The sequence below is a fragment of the Portunus trituberculatus genome, chromosome 37 (genome assembly GCF_017591435.1).
Source record: "Portunus trituberculatus isolate SZX2019 chromosome 37, ASM1759143v1, whole genome shotgun sequence".
NCBI classification, from domain to species: domain Eukaryota; kingdom Metazoa; phylum Arthropoda; class Malacostraca; order Decapoda; family Portunidae; genus Portunus; species Portunus trituberculatus.
In genome coordinates this window covers 16,665,579-16,684,638 of record NC_059291.1, presented here as the reverse complement: position 1 = coordinate 16,684,638, position 19,060 = coordinate 16,665,579, and the positions used below count along the sequence as shown (strand labels likewise).

Below are 19,060 nucleotides of genomic sequence, written 5' to 3'. Positions count from 1 at the left end.
CATGTACCACGTTTAGGAAGGGGGAAACTTTTATACAGAAAACACACCTTGATTTTTACCTCAAAGGCAATGTGGAACAAGAGTTAAAATGACTTTGGAAATAATTTCAGATATACAACAATTTATATATTAACAATGTGAAAGAAACTCCAAACCTGCCCCATCTCAGTCTTTCTTTCTCTCCTATTATTTCTTTATAAATTGGTGCATTTCCAAAATCATTCTAACTTTTGTTCCAAATCACTGTTGAGGTAAAAATCAAGGCGTGTTTTCTATATAAAAGTCTCCCCCTTCCTAAATGTGGCATATGCACGGGGGAATGCAATCTTGCCGATACCTCCACCTTATCCGACGTCTACCAGACACCTCACTTCTACATATTATAGCTTTCAATATACATATAGCTCATGATCAGTTCCTACTTAAGTAATTTAATAATTAAATCTTTGAGGATTCTTTCTAGTTCTATAATCTAAGCCTCTCATATTTTCCTTCTTAGTACATAGTTTTACTTTTTGTTTAATGCTGACTTTAAAATTCAGTATCTTTTCATTAGTTCGAGAATCAATTATTTGCTGGTGGGGGTGTAAGGAGTTGCCTTGAGTACATAAAAAGAGCTGCCTTGAGTAAAGAAATGGGCTACCTTGAGTACATAGATTATGTGTTTACTTTTTCCTCCTAGTTTATGTGGTGGGCAGTTTCCTATAGCTATTTGGGCTGTGGCCAGTTATCCTACACCCTATTCCCTTACATCTTAGATTCTAGATTTCATGGGATACAGAAAATCACTCCTGATTGCCTCACTGCAAAAGATTCAGTTGCATAGGATGTCTGTCTCTGTACATCATGGCCAGAAGGTTGCTACACCACAGACACCTACCGAAACAATAATTTACTCCCAGCGAGGTCTAATAGCACTAGTTCAGGGTGTACTGTGAACTTTCCATTAAAGCTAGTTGTGATATCGCTGAACATTTCCCTTTGTGTCTCACAACTAAAGGGGGCAGTCACAGCCTGCCAACTCTTCTTCTCACAAAAATACATGCACTTACCAGACACACACACACCCTTCAATTAAATTTCAAAATAAAAAAATGGCAACTCCAAATCCAGCCTCGGAGTCCTCTTCTGGGGAGGGGATAAGAAATGTCCCCAGGTCAGACTGCTCTCTCAGTGACAACCCAAAATGTCTTGACACCTCCCTCAACTTTTTCTTCAATAACAGTCTTAGATCTAATTTTCAATCTGTAGAACACCACCTCTCCTCTACTAAACTTCTTCTTTTCCTCACTAAAACACAGCTGTCTAAGACAATTGACAGTACCCCCTTCTCTGTTCTCTCTTACTTTCTCTATTCTCATTTTCGTTCCAAAGTTGGATGTTGTGTCTAAGTGCGTAATGACTTACCTTGCTCTCGTGCCCACGCTCTTGAATCTTCCGAGTTTTCCATCATCTGGCTTCAACTCAATAGTCACTCTCTAACTAAATCAATCTGTGCTGTTTATCTCTCCCCTAACTCCTCTGACTATAGTAAATTTTTTGACTATTCAACTTCCAAAGTGGAGTACATTCTGTCCCTCTACCCTTTGGCGGAGATCTCCATTCTTGGAGATTTCAATGTTCACCACTAGCTTTGGCTTTCCTTTCCCTTCACTGACCAGGATATCCTGGTGAACTAGCCTTCAACTTTGCTATCCTCCATGACCTAGAGCAAATGGTGCAACACCCTACCTGTATTTCTGACTGTCTTGGAAACATGCCCAACATTCTTGATATCTTCCATACCTCTAATCCTTCAACTTATGCTGTTACCCTATCTTCTCCGATCACAATCTCATTTCTGTATCTTGTCCTATTTCTCCAATCCCTCCTCAGGATTCCCCAAAGTGGAGGTGCCTCTGGCATTTTACCTCTACCATATGGGAAGACCTGAGGAGGTAATATGCTGATTTTCCCTGGAATCATTACTGTTTCCATGTCAGAGACCCATCTCTATGTGCTGAACACATAACAGATGTGATAGTGTCTGGCATGGAGGCGTACATTCCTCATTCTTTTTCTTAACCTAAACCTTCTAAACCTTGGTTTAACACAGCCTGTTCTCATGCTATACATGATAGAGAAGTTGTCCACAAACACTCCTTCATAAATAGAAAATGTCAAAATCTTTCAAACTACAACTCCCCTCGAGACTTTTGGTATCTGGCCAAAAACATCTCCAATAACTTCATTTCTTCATCTTTCCCTCCTTTATTTCATCCTGATGGCACCACTGCCATCTCATCTGTCTCTAAAGCTGAATTCTTTTCTCAAACCTTTGCTAACAACACCTTGGATGATTCTGGGCTTGTCCCTCCCTCTCCTCCTCCCTCTGACTATTTCATGTCTTCAATCAAAATTCTTCATAATGATGTTTTCCATGCCCTCTCTGGCCTAAACCCTTGTAAGGCTTATGGACCTGATAGAGTTTCTCCTATAGTATCAATCTCTTGCTTGTCTGACATTTTTTAACCTGTCCTCAATAGGAAGATTCTCAAACATCTGTCGCTTCACAATCTTCTATCTGATCACCATTATGGCTTCCGTCAAGGTTGCTCTACTGGTGATCTGGCTTTCTTTACTGAGTCTTGGTTATTCTCTTTTAGAGATTTCAGTGAAACGTTTGCTCTTGCATTGGAGATATCAAAAGCTTTCGACAAAGTTTGTCACAAAGCTTTGATTTTAAAGCTTCCCTACTATGGTTTCTATCCTTCTCTCTGCAACTTTATCTCAAGTTTCCTTCCTTACCATTCTATTGCAGCCATGGTAGACAGAATAGAGATGAGAGGAGGAAGAAAGCCTTGTGGAACAAGGCCACAGGAGGAGGGAAGGCATGCAGTTAGCAAGAACAGTAGAGTAGTTAGCATGAAAAAGTGATAAAAGATAAGATATGTTATGTTCTGGTAGTGAGAAAGAGGCTGAAGACAGTCAATCAGAGGAAGGGAGTTGATAAGACAAAAAGCTTTTGATTCCACCTTATCTAATAAAATTGTGTAAGTGGAACCCGCCCCCAAAACATGCGAAGAGTACTCCATACAAGGAAGAATAAGGCCCTTGTACAGAGTTAGCAGTTGGACGGGTGAGAAAAACTGATGGAGACGCAGTAGAACACCTAACTTCATAGAAGCTGTTTTAGCAAGAGATGAGATGTGAAGTTTCCAGTTTAGATTATGAGTAAAGGACAGACATATCCAGTTTGGAAGAGGGAGATAGGTGAGTGTCATTAAAGATGAGGGGATAGTTGTTTGGAAAGTTGTGTCAAGTTGATAGATGGAGGAATTAAGTTGTTGAGGCATTAAACACTACTAAGTTTTCTCTACTCCAATCAGAGATCTTAGCAAGATCAGAAGTTTGGTGTTCTGTGGTTTCCCTGCATGATCTATACACTTCATGAAGAGTTAATAATCTCTGAAATGACATGGAAAAGTGTAGAGTGGTATTATCAGTATAGGAGTGGAGGCACTGAAAACTTCTAAGTTTTCTCTACCCCAGTCAGAAATCTTAAGAAGATCAGAAGTCAGGCCTTCTGTGGCATCCTTGCATGATTTGTTGACTTTCTGAAGGGTTGGTCGTCTCTGAAAGGACGTCAAAAGATGTAGGGTGGTATCATCAGCATAGGAGTGGATAGGGCAAGAAGTTTGGTTAAGAAGGTCAGTAATGAATAATAGAAAGAGAGTGGGTGATAGGACAGAACCCTGAGGAACACTACTGTTAATAGATTTAGGAGAGAAACAGTGGCTGTCTACCACAACTGCAATAAACACATAAGAACATAAGAAAAGAGGGAAGCTACAAGAGGCTGCCCAGCCTATACAAGGAAGTTCCTGTGTGTTTAAAGTGACCTAATTCCATTTGTCATCCCCATCCATAAACTTATCTAATCTTCTTTTAAAGCTCCCTATTGACTCAGCCCTGACCACATGACCACAAAGTCCAGTCCACTCATCAGCCACTCTGTTTGAAAACCAGTTTCTTCCCATCTTCCTCTTAAACCTGAACTTTTCAAGTTTAAACCCATTATTTCTTGTTCTGTCCCCATTACTGATCCTAAGAACTCTGTTCATGTCCCCTTTGTTAAAATCCTTATATCACTTAAATACTTGCATCAGGTCTCCTCTTAACCTACATCTTTCTAAGGAATGCAGGTTGAGTTTCTTCAGTCTCGCTGTGTAAGGAATATCCTTCATCCAACCTGGGGACATTTCTGGTCCCCTCCCCAGAAGGGAACTCCAAGGCTGGATTAGGAGTAGCCATTTTTTAACCCCTTTCCAGTGGAGGATCTATATATAAATGTTTCGAAAACGGGACTTTTTGTCGCATCGTCTATATATAAACTCTTCTTATTTTACTGCACTAAGTTGTAGCATGGTCTATATACAGACGATTCCTTACAAATAACAAAATTCATAAAATAAATAATTTGGCATCTGAAATAGCCAAATACTGGTCAACATGGCCTCTTAAGGCTGATCACCACTTGTGCTTTGTTGATGCTAGAATACTACTGGAAATTTTTGCATTTTTACACTTTTTTTATTATTAGCCTATCATGTCAAAGAGAAAACTGTACCACACGCCAGCAACATTGCCTACAAATGAATAGGTACAAAACAAGTATGTATGTGGAAAATATGAAGAAAAGCAGAAATAAATTACATCCAGGTCACAGGTCCTGGATGTGTGACAATAATATTCATACAAATATATTGACATACATTATCACCAATCAAACACAAACAACACTTACATATAGATTCAATTGTTTGTTCAATTTTGTAGCAGTCTATATATAGATGTCACTTGTTCAGTTTTGCAACAAAGTCTATATATAGATTCAATTATTTGTTCAATTTTGCGGCAGAGTCTATATATAGATGTCAATCTGGTGTACCCAATTGCTGGGAAACTAGATATAGACATATGGATGAAAGTCAGTATATATATGTCTATATATATAGACAATTTTTATTTGGTAGTTCACTCATCTGCCCTGCCATGAGGAAAGGATTAATCTTAAGTGAAAGGTGTGTGTGTGTGTGTAGTAAGTTCATGTAGTTTTGAGAGGAGAATTGTCTTTAGAGGGAAGGCTGTGACTGCCCCCTAGAGTTGTGAGACACAAAGGGACACAAGTTGTGAGACTAAAACTAGCTTTAATGGATGGTCTGCAGCATCCCCTGAAGATCAACTTATGTAGGATTGTTGGAGTTGTACATGAATATATGAATAAATATAACACCCTTGGCCCTCTTTAAGGGAGGTGGTGAGCATGGGATCGAGCAGACGTCCACGCGTAGGTTCAAATCCCACCATGTACCACCTTGAAACTTAGCCATTTGTTGAGTGGTTTAAAATTACCTACATGTCACAATGATACCTAAGTTCTAGGTGTTTACACCAAAGATGCACTTGGGTGGTGATATGGACCCTAATATGGGTACCACTATAAACAAAACTGTCTGCACCACTAATGGGTGGAAGCTGAACAGCACTTCCCATACATATTCTTCAAGTACACCTACAGGTGCTATAGGCCATAACATAAAAAAAAACAGATAGTAACATTGATTCTCACCAATGATGCCCTTGAAGTGGGAGTCTTCCATGCCTACACTGTCATAGTACCGCAGCTGATGCTTCACACTGTCCAGGACAAACCACCGCTGCTTCCAGTTCTTGAGTAATGAGCCACGTTTCCACAGAGAACCTTCATGAGTGCGGTTTTCAGCCACATTGGAAGAGAACTGCTCATAATATTGGTGTGATGTTGTCTGCAGGGAAGTGACACCTGCAAAGAAAAAATGGTTTCTTATCAAAATGCTTGCAAAAACAGAGAAGGAGAATGGAAAAAAATAACAGTAAATTTGTATGTATCTAATAAGTAATTGGAGGTAAGTATTTGCAGTGCCAAAGAAATAAATATGCAGAGAAATGAGCCTCACCTGATCCCACTGAGGTTGTGTCCAGGCTGGTTGGCTTTGTGCTTGTTTGTATGCTGACTCCAGACTCCCGGACACTCTTAAATTTGGTGCAATTCTTGGGTACAGAGTCTATACATTTCTCATGGCAGTTGTAACCACAATCCATACAGCGCATTCCCGTCTGAAGACACATTGCAAAATAGTTTTTGAAATTGAAAACAGACAAGTATACTTATATACAATCTATCAACATTTCATCTATTGGTTTTATTTTGCATTTTTCTTGTTCAAAAAGATGCCTGACAATAAAATAGTAAACAAGAGATCAATAAGTAATAAAAACAAACTTAAAAGATATTTAGAAGTGACCTACATTCACATTTCATCATTATTGATAACTTTTGCAGAGCAAAACATATAGTTATCTCAGTATTAGTCATGATTACTTTTCTGGAAACTTCACTAAAAACTGATGTAAATAACAGTAATGAATGATGAATAATACTAAAAAATATGTTCCCATGTTTCTCAGGCAATTCAGCTGCTCAAACAATAAGGAAATAAAAAAGGAAAAAACATACCAGTTCAGACACATAACTCCTAATAGTCCAATACACTATTATACAAACTGCCAAATTTTCTACAACAAAACTTTAACAGAATGGTCTAAGAACCTTGATTGCAATTATTCTTTGGAAAAAAACTTAAAAACTAAGAAAGATCATAATGTAAAAGAGGAGTAAAATATGAATAATAGGAGCTCTTCAAAAAATTATGATCTTCATGTCTAAATATATTGGAAAATCAGGAAAGATTTTCTCCAAATTGAAGTCTTTCATCCTCTGCTACATACCTTGAGTGGTCCCCAGAGAAGGGAAGTGCAGTGGTCGCAGTATGAAGGTGTGGTATAATTGTACTTCTCAAAGCGGTGAGGGTGAGAGTAGCAGCCCTGGGGAGTGTCTCCTCCACCTCCACCACCACCGCTCCCACTGGTCTTTCCTCGAATCAGGATCTCTATTGTGCTGCGCTTGTGAACACTACGGCCATGATGCCTCACCATCTGGGTCGTCATGGACACTTGTCGCTGTGTTGAGACAGAAGCAAATCAATGATGAACAAAATGCAAGTGACATTATAACAATCATCATTTTAGGTGCATGCAATACTTTGGGATTGATCTTAGTCTATCAATTCTAATCATTATCCTGAGTTAATATTACCAATAATCTAAACAATACAAATTCAATTTCAGCACATGCATGATGTATTTTTTCAGCAAATGATCAAAATGTTGGGCAATGATCACTTCAGATGTGGTGTAATTTATCAAATATATTCTAGCTTTCATTACAATTACATTTTGTAGTATTTGAAATCTTCAATAAAATACTCAAGTGTTTTGAATACAGTTTAACTTACTGTGAGCTGCTCAGGAGGAGGTAATTCTAGTTTGTCCCAGTGTACATTCCATTTCTGTGGGAGGTGGCCCAACTCCAGCTCCAAGTGGTGAAGCTCCTCTAGCTGGGCAGAGAATGCATCCAGCTGCACTCCCCACACACAGTCATATCTAGTGGTAAAAGTTCCATGATACTATTCAGTTATGGAATTGTGTGAAGTCTTACTCGAGTGCTCATTCAGAAATTTCTACTTTCAATAAAACATTTCTTCACTTTTAATTATATGTGCAGATGCCCATATTATACCTTTTATCTATCACAGTAAAGACCATAGCATAATGTAAATAGAAAGTATCTTGTCTCACATGAATGGGTGTTTTAGATATTCACTCACCCACTCATGACAATCCTGCGTTGAGATGTAGTGGTGGTGCCATCAGCTGCCTCTGCCTCCTCCTCCTGTTGTCGGTCCAGATTCTGCACCTCAGGATCATAGGAGGGACCATGTCGCAGCTCTTCCCCCAGGAAGTAACTCCATAGGTGCAGAGCGCTTACCTCCTTCACAGGCCGGAGCACCTTAGATAAAAGTATGGAGGTCAAAATACTAACCTGTGCAATGTGATCAGAATTATATCTTATTACTACCATTAAGGACAAAGTCTATAATCTCTTAATGGTTTAAAACAACTAAATCCATGTAAGACCAAGGAAAATATGTGGTAGACAACAGTAGTCATGTCATGTTGATGCATGTTGCATTGTAGCAGTGATGATTGAGAGTTAAGAGGGCAAAGCAGCTGCTGCAAGCTAGGATCAGAATGATAACCTTTCAGTTATGAGCTCAAAATCTTACTGGAGAGCCACTATACTCACTGAAGTTACAACCTGAACCGGAATTATCTAACCATAAGTCTCACACAAACTCTTGCACCTTTCTTGTTTCACTCAGCTCAGCTCACCAAGTCCAGGAATAGTTGAATCATATTTTTTCTTATCAATTCAATATATCTTTACTTATGAGGTCCAACCATCTAGAGATACATGAGGCAGCTTGGGGTATGTGGTAGTACACTTACAATCCATATACATTATTCCAAATTCCTAGATTGAGCACAAAAAATAAAGCTACAAAAATAATGATGATAAATAAACAAATAAAAGAAATCAACTGTTCACTCTTTTGGAAAAATTCCCAGGACAGGTGCCAGAGTAAATTACATTAAAGAAAATGGATGAGGTGAGCTATTCATTCTTTTCAAAGTGCCATAACATATGCCAGAAGACAGATTCATTATTTGCAATATTTTCAATTTTACTTTACAAGATTCAAATAAGAAAAATTTCTACACAAAGAAATCCCAAAGATCACAACAGACGAATTTACACAAAATAATTACCGTTGAATCACTGATTCTTTCACCCATGTACAAGAAGTTGTGAAAAACTGGAGATCGTCCACTCAGTTTCTCTATGTAATCAAAAACAGACTGTCCCAGCTGGCCTGAAGATCCAGGTGAGCCAATACGACCTCCTGCAGAAAAAGAGAATTCCAAATACAAATCAGCTCAATGAAATTATATAACTATCAGACAGATTTGAAAATTATTTGAAAAATCCCTTGATTATTCTAGTTTTGTGTGTTGTCACGTTATCTGTTAGAGCTAGGTTCAATTCTGAAATATTACATTACAGTATACTTATGTGTATAATGATGTTTTCCATGCCATCACTGGCCTAAACCCTTGGAAGGCTTATGGACCTGATGCCTCTGTGCTTGCCCCTTGCCAACATCTATCTTTCCTTCTCGCTGGAAGTTTTCTTACATTTAGCCTGTTCCTAAAAAGAGTGATCATTCTAATCCCTCAAACTGCTGACCTATTACTTTAATTTCCACCTTAGCTAAAGTTTTTTAATCTATCATCAACAGGAAGTTTCTTAAACATGTCACTTCACAATCTAGTATGACTTTGCAAAGGCCATTCCAATGATTTTTGGCTTTCCTTATTGAGTCTTTTAGAGATTTTGGTGAAACTTTTACTGTTGCCTTAGACACATCAAATGCTTCTGATAGTGACACAAAGCTTTGATCTCCAAACTAACCTCCACAGGAGGGGATAGTAGACACATACAGAAATGATAATTTACTCCCAACAAGGTCTAATAGCACTAGTTCAGGGGGGTGCTGTGAACTTTCCATTAAAGCTAGTTGTGATCTTGCTGAATGTTTCCCTTAGTGTCTCACAACTCAAGGGGGCAGTCACAGCCTGCCCTCTAAAGACAACTCTCCATCTTCACTCAATACTACATACACTTACCACACACACACACACATCCTTCACTTAAAGTTCCAAATAAAAAAATGGCAACTCTATACCCAGCCTTGGAGTCTCCTTCTGGGTATGGGACCAGAAATGTCCCCAGGTCAGACTCCTCTCTTTATGATGACCCCAAATGTCTTGACATATCCTTCAACTTTTTCTACATTAACTTCTGCAACATTTGCAGTCTTAGATCTAATTTTCAATCTGTGGAACACACCACCTCTCCTCTACTAAACCTCATCTTTATTTCCTCACCGAAACACAGCTGTCTAAGGCAACTGACAGTAGTCCCTTCTCTGTTCACTCCTACTTTCTCTATCCTCATTTTCATTCCAAAGCTGGATGTAGTGTCTGTGTGCGCAACGACATAACTTGCTCTCATGCCCACGCTCTTGAATCTTCCGAGTTTTCCACCATCTGGCTTAGACTCAATAGTCACTTTCTAACTAAATTTATCTGTGCTGTCTATCTCTCCCTTAATTCCTCTGTCTATAGTAAATTCTTTGACTATTCAACTTCCAAAGTGAAGCAGATTCTGTCCCTCTACCCTTTCGTGGAGATTTGCATTCTTGAAGATTTCAATGTTCACCACCAGCTTTGGCTTTCCTATCCCTTCACTGACCATCCTGGTGAACTGGCCTTCAACTTTGTTATCCTCAATGAGCTAGAGCAACTGGTGCAACACTCTACTTGTATTCCTAACCATCTTCGAGACACGCCCAACATTCTTGATCTCTTCCTTACCTCTAATCCTTCTGCTTATGCTGTAACCCTATCATCTCCATTAGGCTTCTCCAATCACAATTTCATTTCTGTATCTTGTCCTATTTATCCAATCCCTCCTCAGGATCCCCCTATGTGCCTATGGCATTTTACCTCTGCCAGTTGGAGGGGACCTGAGGAGGTACTATGCTGATTTTCTGTTTCTGTGTCAGAGACCCATCTCTGTGTGCTGAACGCATAACAGAGTTGATAGTGTCTGGCATGGAGACATACATTCCTCATTCTTTCTCTCAATTTAAACCTTCTAAACCTTGGTTTAACACAGCCTGTTCTTGTGTTATATGTGATAAAGAGGTTGCCCACAAAAGGTACTTGAGCCTTCCATCTCCTGAATCTCATGCACTTTACATTTCTACCTGGAATCAAGCCAAGTCTATTCTTGAACTTGCCAAACACTCCTTCATATTCAGAAAATGTCAAAACCTTTCAAACTCAAACTCCCCTCGAGACTTCTGGAATCTGGTCAAAAATATCTCCAATAATTTTGCTTCTTCATCTTTCCCTCCTTTATTTCATCCTGATGGCACCACTGCCATCACTTTTGTCTCTAAAGCTGAACTCTTCTCTCAAACCTTTGCTAACAACTCCACCTTGGATGATTCTAGGCTTGTCCCTCCCTCTCTTCCTCCCTCCGACTATTTCATGTCTTCAATCAAAATTCTTCGTAATGATGTTTTCCATGCCGTCACAGGGCTATGGGCCTGATGGGGTTCCTTCTATTGCTCTCAAAAACTGTGCTTCTGTGCTTACATCTTGCTTGGACATACTTTTTGAACTATGTCTATCGACTTCTATCTTTACTTCCTGCTGGAAGTTTGCCTACATTCAGCCTGTTCCTAAAAAGGGTAACCATTCTAATCCATCAAACTACTGTCCTATAGCTTTAATTTCTTGCTTGCCAAAGTTTTTAAATCTATCCTTAATAGGAAGATTCTTAAACATCTCTCACTTCACAACCCTCTATCTGATCGCCAGTATGGCTTCCATCAAGGTCGCTCTACTGGTGATCTTCTGGCTTTCTTTACTGAGTCTAGGTCATCCTCTTTTAGAGATTTTAGTAAAACCTTTGCTGTCATGTTAGACATATCAAAAGCTTTTGATAGAGTCTGACGTAAAGCTTTGATTTCCAAACTGCCCTCTTACAGTTTCTGTCCTCCTCTCAGCAACTTTATCTCAAGTTTACTTTCCAACCGTTCTATTGCTGCTGTGGAAAACGGCCACTGTTCCCCTAAATCTATTAATAGTGATGTTCCTCAGGGTTCTGTCCTGTCACCCACTCTCTATTATTAATAAGTGACCTTCTCAACCAAACTTCTTGTCCTATCTGCTTCTATGCTGATGATGCAACCCTACATCTTTCCATGTCCTTTAAGAGATGACCAATTCTTCAGGAAGTCAACAGATCACGCAGGGACACCATAGAACGCCTGACTTCTGATTTTCCTAAGATTTCCAGTTGCGGGCAGAGAAAATCTAGTAGTTTTCACTGCCTCAAAAACTCAATTCCTCCATCTATCAACTCAAGACAACTTTCCAGATAAATATCCCCTCTTCTTCAATGACACTTAACTGTCACCTTCTTCCACACTGAATATCCTCGGTCTGTCCTTTATTCATAATCTTAACTGGAAACTTCACATCTAACCTCTAGCTAAATCAGCTTTTATGAAGTTAGTCGTTCTGAGGCGTCTCCGCCAGTTTTTCTAACTCTCCAACTGCTAACTCTGTACAAGGGCCTTATCCGCCCCTATGGAGTATTCTTCGCATGTTTGAGGGAGTTCCAGTCACACAGTTTTATTAGATAGGGTGGAATCAAAAGCTATTCTTCTCATCAACTCCACTTCTCTGACTGACTGTCTTCAGCCTCTTTCTCATCGCCGAAATGTTTAATTTCTTTCTATCTTTTATCGCTATTTTCATGCTAACTATTCTATTGATCTTGCTAACTGCATGCCTCCCCTCCTCCTGTAGCCTTGCTGCAGAAGGCTTTCTTCTTCCTCTCATTCCTATTCTGTCCAACTCTCTAATGCAAGAGTAAACCAGTACTCTCATTTATTCATACCTTTCACTGGTAAACTCTGAAACTCCCTTCCTGCTTCTGTATTTCCGACATCCTACGACTTGTCTTCTTTTAAGAGGGAGGTATCAAGGCATTTGCTCCCTAATTTTGGCTGACGCTTTTCTTTCTTGTAGAGAATCAGCACCCAAGTGGGAATCTATATTTCTTTTTGCCCTTGGCTGTCTTTCTATCATACAAAAAAAATAAATAAATAAAAAAAAAATACTACTGTTGTTTTTAGACACCCACCCCAAAAAAAAAAAAAAAAATTTCTTGTCAATTTTTCTCTGACTGACTTTTTAATCTCTTTTTCACCACTGCAATGTTGCATTTCTTGCTACCTTCTACTGATATTTTCATGCTAACTGCTCTTCTGATCTTGTTAACTGCATGCCTCCCCTCTAATCATGTCTTTACTGCACAAAACTTTCTTATTTCTCTCACCCTTATTCTGTCCTCTCTAATGCAAGAGTAAACCAGTATTCTATATCATTCATACTTTCCTCTGGTAACTTCTGGAACTCCCTGCCTGTTTCTACATTTCCACCTTCCTATGAATTAAACTTATTTAAGAGATTAGTTTCAAGACATTTATCCCATACATTTGGCAGACTCCTTTGACCCTATTTGAGGACCAGCATATCACTGGACCTTTTTTTTTTAAATCACAATTTTATTTTGCCTTTGCCCAGTTTCCCACACAATAGAAGAATATTTACCTCCAGGATAGATATCATCATCTTGGGATGACTCAAGACCCCTATGGTGACGAGAAAGGGAACCTCGTTTGTCTTCCTCTGTCATTATGCCAAGTTCTGCTCTTTCCAGCTCAGAGTCACTAAGGAAGGTTCGGAATCGGGCAGACACATAGTGGTAGGCCAGAAACCGGAGGTAGTATTCATTGAACTCAAAGGAAAGGGGGAACTGTCGCTGGATCTGTACAAAGAATTCCATACTTACAATATGTCAAGATGTATGAATTTCAATGTCACATAATACCATTCTCACATGCATTTTGACTGTTACAAACATATTCTGTAATGAATGTCACAACAATTATGCTACATGAATATATTCTACAATATTACATGAAAGGATACCATGACAGTATGTTCTGATCAGTTACTTACTTGATGTACAGCATCAAGAAACTGTAAGAAAATTGGAGCAAATCCACTTGCTTGTGATCCCTGAAGCAAATTTGAACGGTGGTTGAATCTGTGGCCAAAGGCAAACCATTCTTTCTCTACTAGTACCCGAAAGCCCTCAATGGTGCGGTAATAAGGGTCGAGGCAGAGCTGGGCTACACTTGTTACCTGGGAAAAACAATAAATAAATAAATAAATAAATAAATAAATAAATAAAAGATAATGATATTAAAAAAAAATAATAATAAATAAAAAAAATAAAAATAATAATAATAATAATAATAACAATAATAATAATAGTAATAATGAAAACAATAATAATAACTGAAATAATAATAATAACAATAGCATCAATAATAATAATAACAATAATAATAATAATAATAATAATAATAATAATAATAATGATAATAATAATGATAACAATAATAATGATAATAATAATAGCAATAACAATAACAATAGTAATAATAATAATAATAATAATAATAATGATAATAATAATAATAATAATAATAATAATAATAACAACAACAATAGTAATAATAATAATAACAATAATGATAATAATAATAATAATAACAAAAACAACAACAACAATAATAAAAATAACAATAACAACAATAATAATAACAATTATAAAATTACATGGTCATAAAGCCAAAACAATAGTCCTCACGATACATGTCCATGTATATCTGTATCTTTACAGCCACTTCAAAAAGTCATTTTTAGCCTCTCAAGTTTCAGTTTCTTGAGTGGAATGATCTGTACCTAAAACATCAATTTCTAGCATCAATTTCAATTGCTGAAATCTGCAAATGCATACAATACATGTGTACTTCATTTACCTTTACTGTCTTTACTCAATAGTGTTGTCTGAATAAATCTTCTAATAGAAATTAAGACTAAACAAAACAGTATTTCTTAACCCTTAAAGGCTGGGCATGTTTTGCCGTGCCTGCCCTCATGCTAGCACATTCATGCACAAACATACTCGTACCTTACTTCAACCTCATGTATCTTTTCTCCTACTGAAATCACCTTACAGAATGAAGTATCATTCTAAAATCCATACCCTTAGCTGTCCTTTGACGTTAATTTGAACTTGAATATTGCATTGGTAGAACGAGTACAAAATTCAGAAGTAGGAAATCTGAAAACATAATTACAAACAGATATCCACCCATATTGGACTTCTTTCCAATTATTTAACAATAACAAAACATCACTTTTATACAATTTGTGTGAAACCCACCATAAACAAGCAAACTTTGGCTTTATTGTAAAATTCAATACTTAGTATTACTTTCTAAATTTAGCAATGGAACAGCATCTACACTAGAATGTCAGTTACAATGAGTAACAAGAAGAAAGATGAAAAACAGAAAACAGTAATATACTTTTATTTTTCTGAGTACAAAAACTATCTTTTGAAGCTCATTACATACTTGCTGTTGTGTCACTCACTGCTTTGTACACACTGCCTCAGGCGATGTAAGGCTACAGCTCTGAATTATGTCTTCATGGGCTCAGTAGTTATCTAGCTGATGCTTTTTGCATGTGAGGTATGAGCAACATCAATGCCAGAAAACATACACATCACACACAGAAAGCTGGGATCACTGAAGAATTTTTGCAGAATCCATTGCGTCAGATGTAGAACACTGTTTTTTATAACGATTGGTTTCCTAACATATTTGCTGAACTACGCTTTCATGTAAGAAAGCGAAAAAAGTAATCCTTGTAATCTTGATCTGCATGTACATGGAAGTTAGGCTGAATTTCAACATTCGTTATGCCATTTTTCCATACAATTATTTATGGAGGGTTAAGCAGTAGTAGGGTGAGCAGTAGCAGCACTGGTGATGGCAGTGATAGAGCCTGTTACCCTCCTTACAAGCTTCCTTCCTTGTCCACTAGGTAATTTCTTTTACTTCCCAGGCACAATCGTTTCTTCTCTTTGTGAGATGAGAAGGCTGTAGCAGCAACAGAAATAGACATATCTGTGGTGGTGGATGCAAAGCAGGGCTCGTGGTTGGAGTGGTGGTAGTGTTAGGTGCTGGCAATAAAGGCAGACCTGCCACAGCGTATTTTTTCCATTCTGTGACCACGTGTTGCATGCTTTCTTCTCTTCACACTCTTTCCCTTTTGTGCTGTGGCTGCTTTCAGGTCTAATGATGATTCAGTGTAGGAATAATCAATGCTTGGAGAATGAAAGGGAAAGAGGGATGTGGTACATTGGGATAGATTTGCACCACTGACTGATGGGGGTGGTGAATCCAGCACATCTCTTCTTTGCTGCCATGACTTTTGCCATAAAATTGGCCCTATCTTATGAGTGGATTCTTTTTCTTTACCCCCTCATGAAAAGGTTTTGGAAAATCAACAGTAGCACTGCTTTCACTTTCAACGTCATATCCATCACCATCACTACAGTAACTCAGTTTGGTATTACTATCACACCCAATGATGGTGCTTGTGAATGTATTCTCAAATTCTGCTCTAATTTCACTAGTTTCAACCCTTTCCTGATGTTCTTGATGGGTGCTGAAGTCAAAGGGATCTCATCTTGTGGATGGAATAACTGGAAGGGCAAATGGAGCTGGGGTATCTAGTGGACGTCTAACAACTGAGAAGTCTATAACATATAACATAACATAACATAAATAATAGGATAACAAAGGGCCACCAGGGCCCATCTAGGTTATCCTGTATCAGTCGCACAGCGACCTCGTCATCAGTACTTAAAGATACACTTACAAGTACACAATACATTATATACTAATTCTAAATATTTGGCCCATTAACGGCTAAGTCCTGCAGCGAAATCCTCTACAATTTGTGGTCCCCATACATGGGGATCATGTCTTGTTTAACTATAGTAAATTTCTTATAAAAACTATCATGCAGCGCTATACATAATTATAAATCTAATAAATTTAAGTGCTTATCTAATCTGTTTTTAAACATTGTCAAACTAGTGCTATTTACAACCGTCTCTGGCAATGCATTCCAGAAGTCTACCACCCTATGACTAAAGAAATATTTTCTTATATCTAACCTGCAGCCTTGCTTTCTAATCTTCCTGCCATGATTTCTAGTCCTACTTCCCTCCTCTAAGGTAAAGAAAGATCTCACATCTATGTAGTTTGTATCTGAGAACATTTTAAATAACTCTATCATATCCCTCTTATACATCTCCTCTCAAATGAAAACATGTTTAATTCCTTTAATCTATCTCTATACTCCAGGCGCTTTAATGCTGGTATCATCCTAGTTGCTCTTCTCTGAACTGCTTCTAACATGTTGATATCCTGCCTATAGTGGGGTGACCAGGCCTGTATGCAATACTCTAAATGGGGCCTAACATAGGAATTATATAAGCTACGCACCACTTCCTTACTTTTATAACTAACATTTCTATTTATAAAACCCAGGATCCTATTTGCCCTATTTCTTGCTTCTAAACATTGCTTTGAAAATTTCATAGTCCTGTCTATCACTACTCCTAAATCCTTTCCTTCCTCTACTGCCTCTAGCCAACATCCCTCCATCTCATAGTTAAAGTTTGTGTTGTCTTTACCTAAATGCATAACCTGACACTTTTAGAATTAAACTCCATCTGCCACCTGTCTGCCCATGCTATCAGCCTGTCCAGGTCTCGTTGTATTCTGTAATTGTCCTTTTCACCCTGTACTGCACATGCTATCTTAGTATCATCTGCAAACTTTGATACTTTGCTACTAATTCCTATATCTAAATCGTTAATGTACACCAAGAAAAGAAGAGGTCCTAGCACTGATCCTTGGGGTACCCCACTAACCACTTCCTTCCACTCAGACATTGCCCCATTTAATACTACTCTCTGTTTCCTATCAGAAAGCCATTCACTAATCCAATCAACTAACCTACCCCTATCCCATGTAGTCTCAATTTGTACACTAGCCTCCTATGCGGTACCTTATCAAACGCCTTGCTAAAATCTAGATATATAACATCTATGCTATTTCCATCATCTAACTCCTTGGTAATATATTCTAAGATATCGAGCAAATTTGTAAGACAGGACCTCCCTGATCTAAAGCCATGTTGGGTATCTCTAATTAATCTATTCTCATTTAAATGCTCCCAAATACTACCCTTAATGATTTTCTCTAGTATCTTACATACTATACTAGTTAAACTGATCGGTCTATAATTATTCGCATCATCCTTCCTACCTTTTTAAATATTGGAGTAACATTAGCTAACTTCCAGTCCTGAGGTATCTCAGCAAACCTAAGTGATCTTTCAAAGATTAACTTAAGTGCTTCAGAAATACTGTCTACACCCTCCCTAAGTACTCTGGCATGTAGCTCATCAGGACCACTAGCTTTCCTATCGTCTAGTTCAAGAATAAATTTCCTAATAATTCCCGGTTTTATATCAATATTTTCTAAAGCTCTTAAACTACTCGTCGCACTGTTTGTAACAGGATTTCCTATTCTTTCCTAGTAAATACTGAAGAAAATTGTTCATTCAATAATTCTACTATGTCTTCATTTTGATCCACTACTACACCATCTTTTCTGAGTGGTCCAATCCTATCCTTATTTCTTTTATCACTGACCTTGTAATAACTATATAATTTTTGGGATCTTTACTCCCAGCTCTAGCTAGTTTTATCTCTGCCTGCCTTTTACTTTTTTTATAACCTTACTCAAATCATCTCTGACCTGTCTGTACCTAATCAAATCTACATCTTCCCACTTTTCTGCAACTCTCTGTATGCCCTCTTCTTCTCTCTGATCTGGCTACCTATCTCATGAGTCCACCATAATGGCTTCCTGTTTCTCTGCCTTATATCTTTGTAAGGGATACACTGCATCACTATACCCTTTACTACAACCTTAAAAATATCCCACATCTCCTGTGCAGTTTTATTTCCAAAACTATCTTCCCAGTTTACCTCTCCTAATAACTGACGTAACCTACCATAATTGCCTTTCTGATAGTTTGGGACTCTAGTCTTATTCACTATATTATCCCTACTGGAATTAATGATAAATCTAATTATATGATGGTCACTGTTTGCTAAAGTCTCTCCTACCTCAACTTCCTTTAAACAATGCTCAATATTTGTTAGTACTATGTCTAAAACCTTCCTCCCCTAGTAGGTTTATCTACCATCTGCACTAAATAGTTATCCTGAAAACTTTCCATAAACTTATTTTCACTAGCATCTCCTACCATCCTCTCCCAGTTTACTGACTTAAGATTAAAATCCCTAAGATAATTGTCTGACTAGTACACCCCTATTTATCTCATCTACCATAAGGTTGTCTACCTCTGCTGACTGGTTAGGTGGTCTATAAAAGCTCCTACTCTAATAACCTTACTTTTGTTTACTCTA

General features: G+C 38.0%; 1 protein-coding gene across 10 annotated transcripts in view; it reads right to left on the bottom strand.

Moving 5' to 3' along the window:
- Window positions 1-19,060, bottom strand: part of LOC123513844 (myotubularin-related protein 13-like) — a 186,447-nt gene that overhangs the window by 14,557 nt on the left and 152,830 nt on the right. For all 10 annotated transcript variants that reach the window (XM_045271245.1, XM_045271246.1, XM_045271254.1 and 7 more), the window contains 8 exons: window positions 13,648-13,833; window positions 13,237-13,453; window positions 8,752-8,885; window positions 7,749-7,930; window positions 7,377-7,524; window positions 6,811-7,041; window positions 5,979-6,138; window positions 5,612-5,824 (listed from right to left, as the gene is read on the bottom strand). In XM_045271245.1, the coding sequence (XP_045127180.1) occupies window positions 5,612-5,824; window positions 5,979-6,138; window positions 6,811-7,041; window positions 7,377-7,524; window positions 7,749-7,930; window positions 8,752-8,885; window positions 13,237-13,453; window positions 13,648-13,833 (1,471 nt within the window). The remainder of the gene's footprint in view (window positions 1-5,611; window positions 5,825-5,978; window positions 6,139-6,810; window positions 7,042-7,376; window positions 7,525-7,748; window positions 7,931-8,751; window positions 8,886-13,236; window positions 13,454-13,647; window positions 13,834-19,060) is intronic.